The 19,144-nt window shown below is 45.5% G+C and overlaps 1 protein-coding gene across 1 annotated transcript in view; it reads left to right on the top strand.

Moving 5' to 3' along the window:
- The first annotated feature begins 258 nt into the window (after positions 1–258).
- The window catches only part of LOC107159511 (heparan sulfate glucosamine 3-O-sulfotransferase 3B1), a 47,362-nt gene continuing 28,476 nt past the window's right edge, over positions 259–19,144 (top strand). The window contains exon 1 of the mRNA XM_015506101.2: positions 259–1,286. Coding sequence (XP_015361587.1) covers positions 733–1,286 — 554 coding nt within the window. The 5' untranslated portion in view covers positions 259–732. The remainder of the gene's footprint in view (positions 1,287–19,144) is intronic.

The following is a 19,144-nucleotide window of genomic DNA, read 5'->3' on the forward strand; positions in this document are numbered from 1 at the left end:
GGTCACTCCAGCATCCTTCCCACCATCTGCTCCTGTCACCAGTCCCTGGCCCCGCCTCTCTAAGACCGCCCCTTGAGCCCTGCAGCCAATAACAATCCCCAACCACTCTCCACCGCCCCGAACCCTTTCCACACCCCCACGTTCCGAGAGAAGATTGGCTGTTTAGCCCTCCACAAAGCGCCTTCATTTGCATGGTCTTCCGGGTTTCTGGTAGGTAGGACGGCCTGTCACTCCCGAAGGCCGGTCCCGCCCACTCCACCTCAGTCCCCAGCTCCCTTCCTGCGCAGTTCTCCTCCGCAGCCTCTGCGGGCAAGTGCCGGGGCTGCTCTCAAGGATTAGTTCTCAGGACTGCTAAGAGGCAGCCCCGGCGAGCGGCTGTGCGCACCGTCCAGAGTGACCAGGGCGCGGGAGTGCAGCGTTCTTCTGGCCCAGCGCGGGTCATGGCACCGCAATAACAGCCCTTCTACCAGCAATTACCGCTGCTCTGACTTTCCGTTCCAGTTGCTGCTTCTCCCGGGCAACATGTCAAGAGCCGCCGCCGCTACAGCTGCCGCCGCCACCTGGGGAACAGCAGCAGCAGCAGCAGCAGGAGTGGCAACCGCGGGTACGCGGAGGCAATAAACCGAGCCGCCCGGCTTCCAGAGGGTCAAGGGACCCTCACCGTGCTCACTGCTCCGGCCAGACCTGCGCAATGTGCTGAGCCATGTCCCTGGCCGCGCCCGCGGGCATCGCATGGGGCAGCGCCTGAGCGGCGGCCGATCCTGCCTCGATGTCCCCGGGCGGTTCCTGCCTCAGCCTCCAACGCCCCCGCCACCGGTGAGGAGGAAGCTCGCGCTGCTCTTCGCCATGCTCTGCGTCTGGCTCTACATGTTCCTGTACTCGTGCGCCGGCTCTTGCGCCGCCGCTCCCGGGCTACTGCTGTTGGGTTCGGGGTCTCGCACTGCACACGCCCCGCCAGCCCTGGCCACAGCTCCAAATGGGACGCCCCCCAGGTTGCCTTTCCGGGCACCGCCGGCCACGGCATTGGCTGCTGGCAAGGAGATGGCGGAGGGCGCCGCGAGCCTAGAAGAGCAGAGTCGCGAAACGCCTGACTCTCCCAGCTCCATCTCCAGCTTCTTTAGTGGGTCAGGGACCAAGCAGCTGCCGCAGGCCATTATCATCGGCGTGAAGAAGGGCGGCACCAGGGCCCTGTTGGAGTTCTTGCGCGTGCACCCCGACGTGCGCGCCGTGGGCGCGGAGCCCCACTTCTTCGACCGCAGCTATGACAAGGGTCTAGCCTGGTACCGGTGAGTTATTTGACGGGGCCAGGGTCACCGGCCGCGACTCAGACCATGAGGAAGGGAAACATGGCACATGTTGGGAAGGTGGTTGGGGGACAACATGGGACCACCATGGCTGGGAGGGACAGAGGATGACCGCGTAGTGCAGGCCTAGTAGCGTCGAGAATCCCGCCCCCGCGCGGTCCAGGTTACTTCTTGCTCGGGTCTGGCTACTACCTACAGAAACTTCTCACGGAGTGAGAAGAACACGGTGGTCTGTGGTGCCCTGAAAAATTAACTAGGCGACTTCGTCGCAAGGAAGCGTGGCAGCGATTGGAAAGCGCTTAGGGAAGCGGGCTATCGTCTAACCCTGGCAGTGTCACCCATGAATCAATCCAGTGTTGGTAGTGTTTTTTTTTTTCTTTTTCCTCTCCGAGACCGGGACACTGGGAGGAGTGTTCTACGCCTCTTGGGTAGCAGTCCCTCCCTAGACCAACTTCTAGAGCCGCTTCTGCTCCCCAGATGGGGAGGTGGGGGAGACCACGGCATCCTGCCAAGGCTGCTGAGAGTCTGTTAACTTTTTTGTTACAGTCCTCCTTGTTACCGGAACCCGAAGGGGGTCAGACCCGCCGCGCTCGCGAGCTGCTAGGGCTGGGGAGGGTGAGCTGGGCGGGTGGCTCTGCGCCTCTGTTGGCTGTGGCGCGCGGAGCGTGGAGCGGTGCTGGTCCCTGTTGGGCAAAGGCGCGCACTGCAGCCTGCCCGACCTAGCGGCGCGCAGCTTTGAAGGAACAGGAGCGCCCCAGGCACAGCCCGTAGGTTTCCGCCTCCCAGGCCTTGGTGCAGGGACAGGAACTCTGGTCTCCGCCGCCCCCGTACAAGTCAGGGCGCAAAGAATATTCGGGCCCATTGATCAAGAAATGAGGGTTGCTTAGAAGTCGCGGCTTCCGGAAATTGTGCTCTCAAATAGAGTTGTGAGTCCAGTTCCAGAGGGAGAGCGGCCCCAAGGTCATAATTACGACCTCTGCCTTTTGCTTCCCTCCAGCTACTGGTCTTTTGGGGTGAGTGGTTGGGGTGGGAGACAGGCTCCAGGCTCCGGAAACCCGGTTTTCTGACTAATGGGCCCAGGCACTGGTCCTCATTCCATCTCTCTGGTCACCATCCCTCAGCCTACACTACTCCCTCGAGTCTCCGGCATTTTTCCAATACCGGTTAGCTTCAAAGAGGCTGGAGACTTAAGAAAACAAAAGGGGAGAACCTAACCGAACCCCACTTCCTGTCTCTACTGCATTTCTCTGGATCCGGATAGGATGGGGGGGGGGGGGAAACAGTGACTGACCTTACGGATTAAAACCGCTCCTTTCCCAGTTGCGTCCTCCCCCCTACTCATTGTCTTTAATGTTTTTTATTATTGTCAGGAGTTGCCTAAGTCTAGAGGTTTAGCCAGCCGTGACAGCCGCTCTTCTCACTATTTCCAAGACACTGCCTGAATTCACGTCCTGACTAGAGAACTCTGAGCCTCGGTGCTCTCATCCGTGCAGTGGGGATGATACTGGTTCTCTGCAAAGCCGGGAAGTGAATGCATTGGTGCAGTCAGGTGCTTGGCTGGCACTTGGGGACCTCTTTAATTGTTAGCTATTGTCATTGATTGGATGTTATTTCTTCACCACAGCCACCCCTCCTCCTCCCGGGATGGTGGTTCCGGGAGTGGAGCGGGATGGCAGGCTATAACTAGAGAGCCCTTCTAAGGTGGAGCCCAACAAAGCCGGAGGCAGCCCGGGATTTTCTGAGATCAGACACTCTTGCAGGCCGGGTTGGGAGGAACGGAAAGGAAAATAACCGAACCCTTGATGTCAGTTCTAGAAGCACCTGGAGCAGGCTGTGGAAATCCCCCACAGGGAGATTCACGAAATCTCCTAGGCGGCAGCCCTCCACCTGCCACGTTCCTTTTGATCGATTCAAAAACTCTGAATAAAGTCGCGCTGGAAACCCTGGTCGCGCTCCTGCAGCCGGGAGCGCAGCCTGGGAGCTGCCCTGGGAGTGGCTGCATTTGGCCGAGCGAGCTAGGTCAAGTCGCCAGAGGCGCTAGGTTAATCATCCTTCCGAGCTATCTAACTAAAAAAACTGACTAGCAGGACTGTCGCAACGCGGAGGTACCAGAGGAGGTACAGAGCCCGCGGCCGCGACCTGGGAGATGCAAACTGCAAACTCGCAGCGTTCCCTGATTGTCCCACCAGGCGTGTCTGGCTTGGCCTCAGGGTTGGTCGTTTTTGTTTTTTGTTTTTTTTTTTGTTTGTTTGTTTTTAAGGAAATTAAATATTTTAAATACTATCTGCTTAATTACAAATTCTAAACTAATTTAAAATATTCTGAGCAAATATGTGGACTTAACAGTTATTTTGAAGGTGACCGTTTTAACTTTAAACCCAACACCGTTAGGACGCCTGACCCAGGGTGCTATACGTAAGAGCCAATGTTTGGGGTTCACCCTTCGCCCTCGCTGGAGTTCCCTCTCCTCGAAAAATCCCTGCTCCACCTAAAAATCCCTGCCCCATTGTGCCTTAGCTGTCGATAAGCTCAGGCGGCCAATTGGGGAAGAGTATAAATAATAATTAACCAGAAAGAAAGATGCAATTCCGAAAATGTTTTAAACAAGTCCTCAACATGAGAATCTATGAGAAAGGGAGACATTTTAAAGGCATTTAAGATAAAAATCTATGAGCCTGGATGGTTGAGCCCAAGGGTCAGCCTCCTAATCTGTTGCAGAACCAGGTCATGGCTGTCTGAGCCATTGTTAATGGGTTTAATGGGGGTGATCCACAGCCCCGCCAGTGGCCTAACCCAGTAGCCCAGGGCCTGGACGGATTTGCATGAAGTCTCGGAATTTGATTGTAGCTCCTTCCACTTGTCCTAATGAGACACTATCAGCCACATGAAGAAGGTTCATGGTTGGATGGAGACCACCGAGGTGGTAGCGCGGAGCTGACCCCGCCACTGGGCAGAGAGTGGGAGTCTTTGCACTCACTGCCTAACCGCTGCAAAAATCGCACGCGCTAATTCGTGCTGTCTGAGCCTGAACTCGAGTTTGTTTTAGTCTGCGATTCAGATTCTTCTGGGCTTACTTTTCCAGTTCATCATTCAGCTCTTTCGAATTAAACTCCCAAACTTAGCAAGTGCTGATGAGGCCCTCACGGAATGATAGACATATGGGTGCTATGTAGTGACCCTGGCCTTTACCTTCAGGTCCGTGGATGTGATGGTGTCTGAAAATAGCAGGGTGTGGTTCAGGGAACTAACAAATGCAAAAGTGGAGAAACCACTCACCCTTGATTGATTTAAACTTCGGATGGCCAAACACATATAATTTTTAAGATTTCCCTTTTCCTCTTAAGTTTTGGTAGATTTTTATGAATATTAATGACCTTAGTTTGGGGATTAACTTAGCCAAATATTCAGTGATTATTATTTATTTTACAGATATGAGCCTCATCTTGACTCCCCTTTCCATTTTTGGTTGCACAAAATAAACTGACATTTCTATGATTTGGCCAACATTAAACAAATCTGTGTGTGTGTGTGTGTGTGTGCGCGCGCGTGTGTATCATTAAATGTTTTTTCCCAGTGTGCCAGGCACTTGTTTCCCAGTGTGCCAGGCACTGTTTCAAGTTTTACAGGATTAGCAATTTAATCCTCATTACAGTCCTGTGAAGTAGGCATTTTTACAGATGAGGAAACACAGGCACAGAGAGGTTAAGCAACTTGCCCGAGCTCTCACAGCTGGAAAGTGGCAAAGCTAATATACCACCCAGGCAGTCCTGCTCCAAATATTGTCCTGTGTCATGCTCACTCACTAAGTTGACTAAAACACGGTGTTAGTTATATATGTTGAATTCAAAACTGCATTTGCTTTAAGAGTTTGACAGCCTGCCTCCAGTGATCTCAGTGGGGATTGCTCACTTTGTCATTAACTTTATTTATTTATTTTTTTGGTACCAGAGACTGAACCCAGAGTCCCTTAACAACTGATCCACATCCCCAGCCCCCTTTTATAATTTTTTTTTTTTTTAAGTTTTGAGACAGGGTCTCACTAACTGGATTAGGGGGCCTTGCTAAGTTGCTAAGGCTGGCTTTGAACTCGTGATCCTCCTGCCTCAGCCTCTGGAGCCACTGAGGCATGCGCCACCACACTGGCTGTCATTCACTTTAAAAGAATTTCAACTCCAAAACAAACTAGTTGGTAATATCCCAAGTTGGTATACACTAGATTGAGGATAATCACACTACTGTGACACTTTTACTTTTCTGCACAGGACAGCTAGAATCAAAGGAGTCATTAAAATGTCAAAAATATCCCTCAAGTACAGAGGCTAAGAAAATATAGTATCCTTCCTGAAGAGTAGATTTATGCTCTGCCACTTGCCCTTTTTAAGGCTGGGAAGTCTAAGAGGACATAGGTTAAGTGATGTGTTCCCAAACTCCTTGGAATCAATTTAAAAAATATATAGTGTCTCCAAATCAAGTAATTAAATTGGACTTGTTAACCAAGAGACAATTATAACTAATACTTTGAGCAGATTTCTTTAGAATGAGATTCCAAAACCCAGAAACTGCAGAAAACTCTCCCAAAGGGTAATAACTAAAAAAAAATATAAATAAAAAAATAATTAAAAAAAATTCCCCTATATTTTTAATTTAATGAATATTGAGAAAATGAATTTCCCCAGTCTTTTTTCTAAAAACCTGGTGGCCAAGCCTGTTCCTGTCTTCACTGAGGGAAATGTAAGATAAGATCTTATTGGAGATAATTCCATTTTGAAATAATTGCACTTATTCATTCCTGGAGTTTAAACGAAGAATGAAACTCACTTCCAAACTGCTGGGTGAAGACCAAAGATCTACATTTATATGCAACAATTTGAAATACAAACCATTATGTTACAAAGCTGTCAAGATTTATTAGCAAGACAGTGTAGCATGTGCTGAACTCTGTTTTTAATTAGGCACCTAAATTAGACCATAAAATGGTTGATTAATCTTTTACAAGTTGAGGGGAAAATATAACATAAATTAACCTAATCATAAGTGTTTTCCCAGATGCTCTGAGTTAATAAAATAGTCAATATTTAATAGCAATCTATTTGTTTTAGATAAATAAAATGCTGAAATGCATGAGTTAAATTACACTTATTATCTTCCAAATGATACATTTATTATTTAATAAGGCTCTAAGAATTAGGTTGCAGCACATACCTTAAAAAACATTCTTAAAAAGATAGACTGTTACAATTAGGAATTAAATGATGACTAAACCAGATTTTGCTTTTTTGATGGGACCTGGTTATTAAAAAGTTATAATTTAATATAGATCAATATTTATGAAAGATATTTTCCCAGATAAAGTTGTATTGTTTGACATTTCAAGGTGACTTGTCACAGCTTCTGTTTTTCTAGGTTGGTGTTTTAATTTTGTTTGAAATTTTTTTAATATTTGGAAAGATCAACACGTCACAAAATCTTTTTCCAATAATGGATGCTAATTTGCCCTTTGGTTTAAAACATGTCATAGCACATAACATTTTATATAAAAATGACTCTTTTAGTTACTAAAATTATTTATAATTAAAAAGTGCACCAGGAATTTTTAAAACAACAAACCTACGAGTCAGCTATTCTTACGAAATTAAGGAGGTGCCATTTATTTAATACTTCAGAATTAAAAATATAAAACTTAGATTGTTTTCTATGTCAGTAGTTTTTTTAAAAAAATACTTTGTGTTCTCACTGTATGAACATGGAAATTAAGTTGATTGATAGAAATACAAAATGTCCACCCTAAACTCAGAACCTAATAAACATTTCTTTTGCTGTGAATAGTTTCCAAATAGGGCCCTACCTCTCATTTAACAGTGGATGATTTCAGACCATCAGAGAAATTTCAGCCCTTGGCTGCTGAGATAGTCAGGAATCCCAGCAAAATGAATTCCCCAAGTATGTGGCATATTTTCAAGGGTAATGAAAACAATATGCTGCCTACCTCAAATGAAAACATTTACCATGACCAAAAAGAAATGAGATACTGATATCTTTGAAAACTAATTGTACATAGACCATGAAACGTTTTTTTTTTATATTTAAAACAGTACCTTGTGAAAACTCTCATATTCCTCTCAAACTATGCCAAAATAAAACTAACCTCAAGTAAAACTGATGTTAGTGCATGATGGGGTTTTCGTTCTGATTTTTCTTTTCAAGATATTTGAAGAAAAGTTTAGGATTTAAGGAGCAATTACCATCTTAGTAACATGATAATAAATAATTTTCATTGCAACCAAGGGCTATGTGTTAGAATTTTCCTAATGCTAATAACATCCATCTTTAAATTTTTTGGAACATAAATAAGGGTAGTATTAATTTCCTCTGTGTGTGTGTGTGAAATATATATATATATATATATATATATATATATCTTAAATTCTTCTTTTAAATACAGATTCCTGAGACTTGATTAGTATTAAAACTAATACTAATAAATACTGTGTCCTTTAAAAATTTACTTCATTTTGTCACAGATGGAACATGTTTAAATAACAAAGTTGTACAGCACATCCTTTGCCTCTCAAAGTTCTAGTGTAGTTCTAGTGTAGCACAGCAGTGTATTATTAATAATGCATAATATATTCAAAAGAGTTAGAAAAGAGGAATCAAATGTACCCACAAATAGAGAACAATTTAAAGTGATGGATGTGCTAACTGTCATGAATTGATCACTGCCCAATGTATACATAAATCGAAATATCATTGACTATCATAATTATTTACAAATACTACATCAATAAATATAAAACGAGTTCAGAGCTATAGAAATAGATATGGTTAAAGAGGACTGTCGGGGAGCTTGTATTTTATTGATATTAAAATAATCACCATATGTTGTGGGAATAAAATATTTTTCTTCTAAATATGATAAATGTGAAAAAAAAAAAAGAAGAAGAAGACTGGTTTAACCTGAGGTTGATGGTGTTTTCGTCCAGGGTGGACTATTTCTCATCAAGGGGTCAGACTTTGAAGCCCCTCTGACTAGAAGGTGAACGATTCCATGTGTGTCCGTGAGGAACTTGGAGCACAGGACTCCGAATCCCCGTTTTCTCCCGAGTCTCTGCCCCCCACTACTTAGCACGGTTACACTGGCTTAGAAAGCCATAAAATGCTGAAAGATGGTTCTGGGCAATATGAGATGGGGCGGAGGTGGGGTGGGGGGAGCAAATGCAGAGTGAAAACACACTGGGAAGAGAAGTGACAAGAAACAGATTTTTCACGCACGCTTTTGATTTAATGAATGGAGAGTGGGGGTTAGGAGGAAAGAGCTGCCTCCCCCAACCCTTTTATTCAGATCTGGTGACAGAAGTGTCCAACATGGCCCCAGACCGGTCCCCGAGGTTGCCACGTGTCCGTTTCTTTCTGGCAGTTTAGAGCGTTCCCGTAGACGTCCCATTCTGGAAGGGTGGCCCAGGGCGCTGCCGGGGACAGAAAATGGCTCCGCGGCTGGCGGGCCTCGGGGATCAGTCAGCATGGCACTTGTGTCGCGTGGGATCAATGCATCTGGTCCGAGGACCGCTGAGCCCCGGAGACAGATGGCCTGCCGGGCCCGTGTTGGGGCGGGCCGGCGGACGGGTGGGGGCTGCCCCTCCGCCCCTAGGGTCGCCGCCGATGGCCACGTGACCTGCCCGAGGGAAGCGCTCCGGCCTCACCTGTTGGGCTGAGCCAGCTCCGGTGGCCGGCGCTGGAGGTGGGCGGAGCCGGCGGGACTGGTCCCGGCGCTGACTGGTCGGAGTGGCTGCTCGGGGGACAAATGCAGTCCCAGCGAGGGGGCGGGCTGAGCGCGCGCGTCCCGCCCCCACCGGGGTGGGCCTGGCTGTTCCAGCTGCTTCGCGTCTCATCGCGCAGAAATGGGTTCTGAAGCGCTTTCGCTTTTTGAGCCTGGGTTATCAGCTGATCTATCTGTGCTCTCATCCTTTCTTCACTTTGCCCTTTTTACACCTTCTGCAAAAACTTCCCAGCCTTTTAGAGCGGAAGTGTCTGTAAGCAGTGGGACAGAGGCAGGCAAATCTCCCTTGCATTTGTGGTAGTTTTAGGGTAGTGGCCTGAGTGGGTTCTGTAAGAGCAGAGCACACTGACTTTTTAGGGCCTTAATTTTTGGAGTAGACAAAGGGGAGGTGAATACTTTGAGTTTCCACCTATCACGTCCCTCCCTTTATCTTTGGAGGAAAGATAGGTCTTCAGTGCACCAACTTACTGCAATGAGTGCCTGGAAGGTGATTCAGCAAACTCGGTGGATAACTAATTGAAAATAGCTTCATTCCCACAGTATAGCCTGTCAAATGACAGTATGAAGCCCCTTTCTAATGATTCCTCAATCTCACCTGCACTAAGACCAAGTGGCCTATGTACACCCTCCCCAGATCTGCAATGCTCCCCGAGTCTCCCTCATACACACTCTGAGATCAACCTCCTTTAGGGGCCCTGTGCTGGTCCTCCAACTCCCCCTTCCCCTTGGGCAACCTCTGAGCTTCTCTGCACCCTCTACCTGAAGGATGGTCAGGAAGGGATCTCATTCCTGGCTACAGACAGGCTCACCACCTTCTAGTGCTGCCCCAGGGCCTCAACCCTCAAAAGCCTTTTTCTTTCAGGATGGACTTATTCTGTGGCACTGAGAATTTTGTTGTGGATTTGAATGAAGCAAATCCTTTCTGTGGATTTTTTCTTGGGGGCATAGGTACATGTTGGGTATGAACAAGGCGACAAACACACATAAGGGATTGCTTGTTGAAGAGATGCAAGAGATTCAACATCATTGCAAGATATGTTGAAGAAATGCAAGGTTTATTCCATACTTCCATTAAAGTGCAGTCTCCCTGGGGAGACGTCACACAGCACACAATTAGAGAATAGCAATTCCCCGCTAGATAGCTCCTGGTGCCTTCCCCCAGATGAGCGGCTTCTCTCCCCTACCCTCCCCAGCCCCCAATCCTTCCTCTTGAAGTGCTCTTTGGCTGGTCCCTGGTGCCCTCCTGTCTGATTGTTCCAGTCTCTAGGCACTTAGCATATGCTAGTGCTGCCAGTTAACACAGATACACAAAGAAGTAAACATCCTGTTCCCACCTAAGAGCTTTGGAGGAAGCCCCAAGTGGGTGAGTGGGTGTGTGGGAAGAGGTGGAGCAAAGTGACAGAGAGGTAGGAAGGTGCTCATTGCTTTATCATTGACCCGAAATAATGAGGAAGCAATTGATGACTATTTTAAGCCTTTTATATAATCAATGAATAATACATTCCTTTTAATTTTTTTTTTTTAAATTTTATTTTGAGACAGAGTCTCTAAGTTGCTTAGGGTCTAAATTGCTGAGGCTGGCCTTGAACTTGGGATTTTTCTGCCTCAGCTTCCAGAGTCACTGGGTTTACAGGCATGTGCCACCATGCCCAGCCATAATACAGTTTTATAAATGATGTTTACCTATTTTTATTTCAGTGACCAACAAGGATTTATTACTACTTGCTTTTTAAAAACTAGGCTTTACTTTTTGGAGCAGTTTTAGGCTCAAAGCAAAACTGAAGTACAAAGATTCCCCGTCTGTCCTGTACCCCTTCACATGCCCAGCCTCCCCCTACTTCCAACATTTACCACCAGAGTGGTCCATTTGTTAGAAAGTTGAATTTGGGGTTCCCTGCTGGTGTTTTATGCTATGGATTTGGACAAATGCATAAAAAGACATGTATCCTTTAGTAAAGTATCACATAGAGTAATTTCACCTCCCTAAAAATCCCATTTGAGCATTTGCTTTTATCAGGTGGTATACAAAACAGCATTTGAAGTGCTAAAGAAGTAAAAGAGTCAAGAAGTTGATTAAAATTTACAGGCTCAAAGAGGTCTCAAAGCATTTTAAGCACTGAGTGTTAAAAACAAAACAAACAAAAAAACCAGATCATTAGTCCTGCCAGATTACTGATATCTAAAAACATTTTAGGAAAAGGAGGAAGCATGAGATAATATAATACAAAATTTTAAATATGATTTTTAAAATTTTACTTTTCCAGGAGCTTTCCAGGTAAGGAGGTAAGAATAAGTTATTAGTTACTTTGAGGTGCAATAGGGGTAAAAAGCCTCAGGTTCAGTTAATGGGGCTTGCCATATGCAAGCAAGTGGGCCAGGCACTTATTTAATCTTAACATTGATCCTTTCTTGTGATTTCCCTTATTTTGCAAAGAAGGAAGTTCGCATAGCCTGCCTGAGTTCATCCAGCTGTAGCTATTGGTGACTCTGCCTCTTGAATACAAAGAAAAGAAGGCTTCTCTGGGGACCTTTAGAACTCCACAACCTAGAGATTTTGTGGGTTGCTGAAATTTGACATGATGTTCCTCCAGGGCCAGTTCAAGCCATCTCTTCTATTGTCTCCCCACCCAAAGACAAAGACTTTTCCATATAAACTTCTCCTATAGATTACATTTTCCTTCTCTTTTTCTGTCTCTGTACTAACATTTTCTTCTAATCCCCATGCTCACTTCTCAGCCGGTCTTTGTGGCTTCCATACCCACGTCGTTGGTGGCAGTCTTCATCCATGTCATCCATGCACCAGCCTGTCATTTGGCATCATCCTGTAGACCTTGCTTCTGTTATAGCATCTGTGCACTTGACCCCTCTCTACTGCAGCCTCCTTCCGTCCCCATCCCTTCCCTCTTACCTGTTCCTTTTTATTGCTGGCCACTTCCACACTGTTTGGATTCTTAGGAATCAAGCTTGGCATTAGCTTTTATCTAAGCTTGGATCCTTGTATCAGGATCACATTGAAATTCTCCCCACTTTACACTTTGTGGCCTGTTGCTTCCCTACGGTGTTGTTCAAAACCCTAAGCATCCTCATCTGCATCTGTTGGAGACACCTTGTATTATACTGTCCCCAGCAGCTGTGTACAAGTAGGTAGCATAGATAGCTCTTGTGCTATTCTTGCTCACACCAAGACCCTCTGTGTGTGCTGTTCCTTCCACAAAGCATTTCTCTTCTTCAAGTACCACTCAGTTGAACTCTTTCTCCACAGGGTGGGGGTGGGGGGGGACCTTCTGAGACAGTGTGGTATTTATTTGAATTTTACTCCAGTAACCACTTTTTCTCAACATGGTAATATTTGATAGCTTTCTCAAGGATTCCCTCCATCATTTCTAAGGAAATGTGTTCTCTCTTCTAGATATAATTTGAAGAAAATCTCAGACTTCATACCATTTCATCTCTAAACCTAGTTTGTAGGTTTCTTTTAGACAAACTTTTATTCACATGCCTAGAGAAAAGTATACAAATCAGAAGTATGCAGTCTGATGTATTTTCCCAAAGTGAACATATTGGTATTTGGTAATAAGCAACAAAATCAAGAACCCCCAAAGCTACCCTGGTACCCCATCTGGTTACTGTCCCCATTCTAAGGACAGCCACTATCCTGCTTCTTCCCACTGCGGATTCGTTTTATAATTGTCCCATTTAATGTAATGAAATCCTGTAAAAGCACGGAAATTTATCAGGATTATTGACAAACTAGGAGATTCCACATATAGATCCAGATGTGCTGCTTCTTTTATAAAGGGAGTAACCTTGTCTTTCTCATGGTAGCAGCTAGCTGGGGGACACTGCTGCACCTGAGGATGGGGACACATTCTTGTTTGCCATAGCTCCCATCACTGCAGGGGACCTGTAGTGAAGCAGGTCTCCAAGCTTTCTTAGTGCCCTTCATTTATTTGTTACCAGGCAAATAAGAGGAGCTACAAACTCTAGGTATGCACATTTCAGGATCGAATGTCCTCAATCCAGTTCATCATGGACATTCTTGTTAGATTTTTGGCATTAGCTTTTAAAATCTAACTTCATTTTATACCTTCATAGGGATCTCAGGAGAGGCTTTGTGGAGGTCTGCTGAGCTGGATGCTATTTATAATTAGAATCATTATCATAAATTCATTTTCAGTAACAAGCTTCTATTTTCACCGTGCTAAGGAGGGAACCTGGGACCTTGTGCATGCTAGGCAAGCACTCCACCCCTGAACTGTATCCCTAGCTCCCCCCAGATTTTTAATTCTTTTATTTCCCTAATTGGCTCTTCTTCCATCTGCATCCCCCTCCAATTGCCAATTCTTAGGTCAGCCCTTTGCTACAAACACTTGATGACCTTGAGCAAGTCAGGTTTTATATTTCTATCCTGAGGACACTTTGTGGATAGTCTATGGGTCCCCTTTCTTTTTATAGAACAGAAAGTTCTGGAAAGATTACTATGTGATGTAAAGGAAAAAAAAATGATTCCATGTTAGCTCTCTTAAAGGTTCTGAAAAGTACTGTAACTAAAAAGAAAAAACAATGTATTTAATTTTTTTTTCAACTAACATTTCCTGTTGTGTACAAAATCCTCTTTTCATTCATACCTTTCATTATCCAGTGGAGAGGTGTTTGAATGCGGATTTGGGGAGCAGGGGACCTACAGTGGAGCAGGTCTCCAGGGTTTCTTGCAGTTCTAAGAATTTGATCCCTGAGCTTGTGCTTGTGTACCTTTGTGTACATTTGTACCCCCTTCCCCCACCCCTCTCCACTTTCACTCTTGGAACAGGTTGCCCCCTCTTATTGCTTGTGTTAGAATCCACACATCTCCCTCATGGGATGTCATCTCAAACCTAGTGGGTCCACACCTCCCTTCCTTCTTCCCCCAAGATAATTGCTGCAAAGTGAATGAATCAAGAATGAGAGGTGGAATTGTAGTAAATCAAAGACCCTGGTTAGAAAGTTGCTGAGGCCCAGGCCAGAGAAACAGGCTTGCTGATTAGGATTTCAAGTCCAAGCTTGCTGAGTGCTTCTTTCGTAGCCTTCCACATGCTGTTATTCTGTAAGCAGGCTAATTGCAGGTTCTGCTTTCCTCCAAACAGCTGTGTCTGTTTTCATGGGTAAGTAAGTGCTCTGTGTTGGTGGTATTGACAGAGCAAGATGTTTGATAGTGTTAGAAAAGGTGAAGGTCTTCTCCACCCTGCCTGGCAGGGAGTTCTCTTGTGGTCTGTATATGTTTTATCCTTGCACTGAGATGATTGCTCACTCTGGATGTAATGTTGAAGTCTTCCTTAAATAAGGTGAATGCTAGATGTAAACATTGGTAGCAATTTTTTTAACAGTAAGTTAGAAAAAAAAAATGCACGTTCTCTTTCTGTGTCTGGAGCCAAGGGGGGACACTTAAAAGTGTTCTATAGTCACAGAGCACCGGAATCAAAGGAAACTTTCAGATTAGGTGTCACTGGGAAAGGAGGTAAGTGGAACCTTTTAACAGAGGGAGATGGGGATAGATTTACCTGTTTGTGTAAAACCCCAAGTTGCAGTAGTATCTGGATTCCCCTGGAGCACTCTAAGCCTGCTACAATGATCCTATTATCTCCTGATGCACTATCACAGACTCCTCCTATTTGGGGAAATTCTAACACCTGCTTGGGTCACCTCCTCACCTCTACCTCTGCCCTGGCTCAGGGGGGAGACTTTGCCAAGGTCATTGCACATGGTCTAGGTGAACAGTCTCACACCGAGGTAGGATCCCCTATTGCATGTACCCACTAGTTTTCCGTTCTTATCACACTTCCCTTCCTATAAAGTTACCGTACCTTTTAAAGGGATATTTGATCCCTACCTTCTCTTTCTGCAGGGCCTTGTGAAAATCAGGCAATAACAAGGCAGCCTTATTGCCGGTCATGACCAGAGCATCTAGGTGGTACTCCTGATGAAATAATGTGTCTGCCTTTCATTCACTTATCCATCCATTCATGATTTTCCTCACTAGACAATTCTTGAACATTTAGAATGGGTTGAACAGTAAGCAGAAAACAAGGTGCTAAGCCATTGTCTAAATCCTAGGGGAGCTCATATGCTTGGTAGAGGGGCCATGGTGAGCAGTATATAGAAGAAAGTGACAAATGCTACGAGAGCAAGGAGTAGGGGATCCCAAAGTAGAGGCTACTAGTGAGTTGGGCTCTGAAGGATGGATAGGAGTTTCTGGATAGGATCATCCAGAAAGTTCATAAAATCATTAAGGTCAGGGAAGCTTCATGTGAAACAGGCTCAGAGAAGCAACAGCAATTCATTGCATGGAGCAGAGAGGACATCAGAGATTGGGGAGGAGAGGGGTCAGAGGTGGAGAGGTTGATATGCCACGTTAAGAGACAGGCCCTTCATCCCACAGGCCAGAGGAAGTTTTTCAGACCAGCAGAGCCTCCCTTACTAAATGCATTGACAAGCTCTACCCAAGTTGTGCATATGCACACATCTTTGAATTTTTTTCTCATGCATTTTTAAGGAAAATGAAATAATTTGAATTGCAAGACAGAGGAGGCAAGAAAACACATAGGTGGTTTCCTAAGAGGAACTGCCCTCAGCCCTGCTGGAGTTACTGGGACAAGCATTTGGTCCTGATGCTGCTCATGAAAATGGACATGTGTCCTCAGACCCACTCCTTCTCACTGCAAAATCAGCACATCCCTCTCCCCAAGCACCTGGAGGACTGTCCCAGAGGGATTTTGTTCTGTGGTTGGAAGTTTCCAGGGGGAAGAGAGCTGTTCTTCTCTAATCCCCTGCTTTGCTTCACAGGCCAGTTTCTCCAGCCTGGTGCAGAGAAGCAGATGGTTCACAAGCTGCTGCAGGCTAGGCCCTGCCCACCTCTTACTTTCCCTAACCAATTCTGCAGAGGGAGGATCCCTGTCATTCCTTGGGAGGGGCTTCGAATCCAGGAGAGTGAACAGGCGACCAGGGAACATCCCATGGCCAGCTCTCACTGATTCTGCAGGGGGGTGAACATTCTTTCTTAGGTCACAGAATTCTTTTTTTTAGAGAATTTTTTAATATTTATTTTTTAGTTTTCGGCGGACACAACATCTTTGTTTGTATGTGGTGCTGAAGATTGAACCCGGGCCGCACGCATGACAGGCAAGCCCGCTACCGCTTGAGCCACATCCCCAGCCCCAGGTCACAGAATTCTGAGTGGGTCTCAGAATCCTCAGATCAGCAGAAGCCACATTGGTGCCCCCAATGGTCAGCATTCCCAGAACTTTTGAGTCCTATTCCTATCCCTCATTGTGGAGGAATTCAATTAAGTTTGGGGAGCTTCCACCTTAGCATACAAAAGTGGTTGAAATAATTGATCAGATCTTGTTTAAAATTGTATTCCCCTGACCAGAGTCTTTCTGTTTGTAGGAGATGAAGAGGAGAGACCAAGCAGGGTTCTCAGGAGTGCCAGCCTGGGATTCCTGGGTGGGGGGCTGTTGATGAGCTGGCCCATCTGTCTCCTCTGAGAGAATGTTCAATCATTCACAGTTATTTTTAGGGTTTTTTTTTTTTCCATTTGCAGCTGGAATCAGAAGTACAGAACAGGCTCTTGACTATTTTGTGTTCTGTGAGAAGAACATTTGCAAGGGAACAGATGTGCCAGCTTCCTCGAGACTTAAGCTTTCATTCGTTTTTGAAGACTTTGAGCAAAGTCACCTCATCTTACCCAGATGGTGTCTTTTTTTGGATGGTGTGGGCAAGAACATGTCACCCAGCATGATCTTTGTAGTTGATCATGAACTTCATCAGCTTCCCGATGTGGCAGGTGGATGGTGGGTCCCAGAAACACAGGGTGTATGTGTTGTGTGTATATGGGGGGCTCCTAGCAGACAGCAGTGGGGTCCAGCTGTAGGTAGAGTGGATTCCTGTGATCGCATGCTTCAAAATCAACTGGGTTAGGAGCTTACATTGACCTCACGCAACTCATCATTAACACGTGACCTTCATAAAGAATTTTCTAGCTGCTGCTTACCCAGTTACATTCTGATTTGGATTTAGTGCTTGTTTGTCTCTCAATTATAAAATCCTTTGGCTTTTCTTCACCCAGGGAAGTCTATTGACAGGTGTCATGTGTGGCATTAGAGGAAGGAATGATTAAATATGTCGAGGTGGCGGAGGACCTAAACTGGGAGGGCTTCAGAGGAGGTGACTCCAGAGTGTGGTTTTAATGGATGAATAGGAGTTCATGAGCAGACCAAGTGAGGAAGCTGTCCTTTGGCAGAAGGTCTTAATGCAAGTGAAAATACAAGGAGGTTTCCATGAGAAAAGTGTGGTAGATGCAGGGAAGGACCCCAGAGAGAAGTGAAAATGTGTGGGGCTAAGGGAGCATGAAGGTGACTGAGGCCTGTTGTGAGGAAGCCTTAATTAAGATCATGACTTCAAAGAGTAACTAGTACCAGTTATCCTGCACTTTCTTAGTCCTTCCAATATTTTCACTTGGAAATGGGAATTACAAGATGCTGTTGAATCATATTCAGTGGGAATTGCTTTTGCTGGTAATCAGAAAAGATGCCACTTAGAATAAAAAGCCAACACTGGAGATCCTTTTTGCATGGGTTGTAGGATCCAGGTCCTCATAGCCGGTTGCTGTTTGCTTGTCTGGATGTAGCCTTTCATTAAGAGAAAGCCAGTAATTAGAAATTCCATTTCTCTGGTGCTTTGGACCTACAACAAGAAACAGCTCCCATGGACACTCAGTTCTCTGAGGCGCTAAAGAGGGCTCTGCTTGCTAGAGCCAAAATGCCCAAGCTGGTAATTACTAGGTGGCTTTGCAGGCACACACCTGTTCTGAATGTGCAATTAGTGTCTGCTGCCCTTCTTACTGGGCTTGTGGCTCTGCATCTGCATGCACGGGGTGGAAGGGGATGGAGGCACATTTATTCTTCCCCCACCTCTCCTTCTTATTCTCTCTCTATATCCTGCAACTCCTTTTCTAAAACATGAACATTTCTTATTCTATGTATATTTTTATCAATGCCAGATTTCTGATCACTGCACCTCCTTAAGAAGCCACCTCTTGATTTTAACAGGAATAACTTCAGTTTACTGAGCTCTTATCTGACCACTAAAGTAAGAAAGTGTCACCCCTGACATTGTTGGTTGTTCAGAAGAGAGATTGCAAAGGAGGGAGGGAGGGCTCAGGGCAAACGGGAGGATGGAGTTGGGAGAGCTTTTGGGGACAGAGTTTTTTCCCCAGAATGGCTGGCTCATCAGACACTTTCCACTCCACATTCCTGGTTTATAGCTAGGCTAATTTAATTTCCAGCTGAGAGGCCACTCCCCATATGATGGTAATCTCACATAGTTAATGAGCTAGAAGAGAAGACAGCCTATTGGATTGATTCTTGCTCCTCGGCTCAGTGGTTTAGCAGGCTAATTTATTAGCCTGTTTGTTCCATGGTTTGAGAGGCTTGGTCAGCCTGGCACAGCGTCCTGGGTCTCCCTTTTCTAAAGATGGATTGAGCTGTGACTCCTGGCCTCTGAGAGCATTTAGAACGGGCTCTTTTCCTTCCACCCTGGTTTATTTAAAGGGAAGGAGGAGAGTAGAGTGGATAAGGCTAGGCCTACTTATCTGCAGGATACCTGGAAAGCCCATTGTGAAATTCCAGTTCTTGCCTTTATTCCAGCTGCATACGACCAGCAGAACCTTCTGAGTGAGCTGCATTGAACAATTCTGGCTTGCAAGACTGTGACCAGGATTGGGGGCAAGGGTGGTTTTCCTTCTGTAGAACACTGACAACACTTGAAGAATCCAAAAGCCGAACCCCGTACTACAGAGTAGGAATTGGGCCAGAGGAGTGAGGGCTAGGTCTGGGGAAGGCTGATCATTGCACCTCCTTAAGAAGGTCTCAAAATAAAAATTAAAAAAGACTGGGGTGTATTCCATGGTATATCACCCCTGGGTTAAGTCCACAGTACTAAACATAAATATATAAATGAATGAAATATGTGTGCGTCTGTGTATGTACATATATATATATATATATATATATATATATATATATATATA

The sequence above is a fragment of the Marmota marmota genome, unplaced genomic scaffold (genome assembly GCF_001458135.2).
Source record: "Marmota marmota marmota unplaced genomic scaffold, marMar, whole genome shotgun sequence".
Taxonomy (NCBI): domain Eukaryota; kingdom Metazoa; phylum Chordata; class Mammalia; order Rodentia; family Sciuridae; genus Marmota; species Marmota marmota.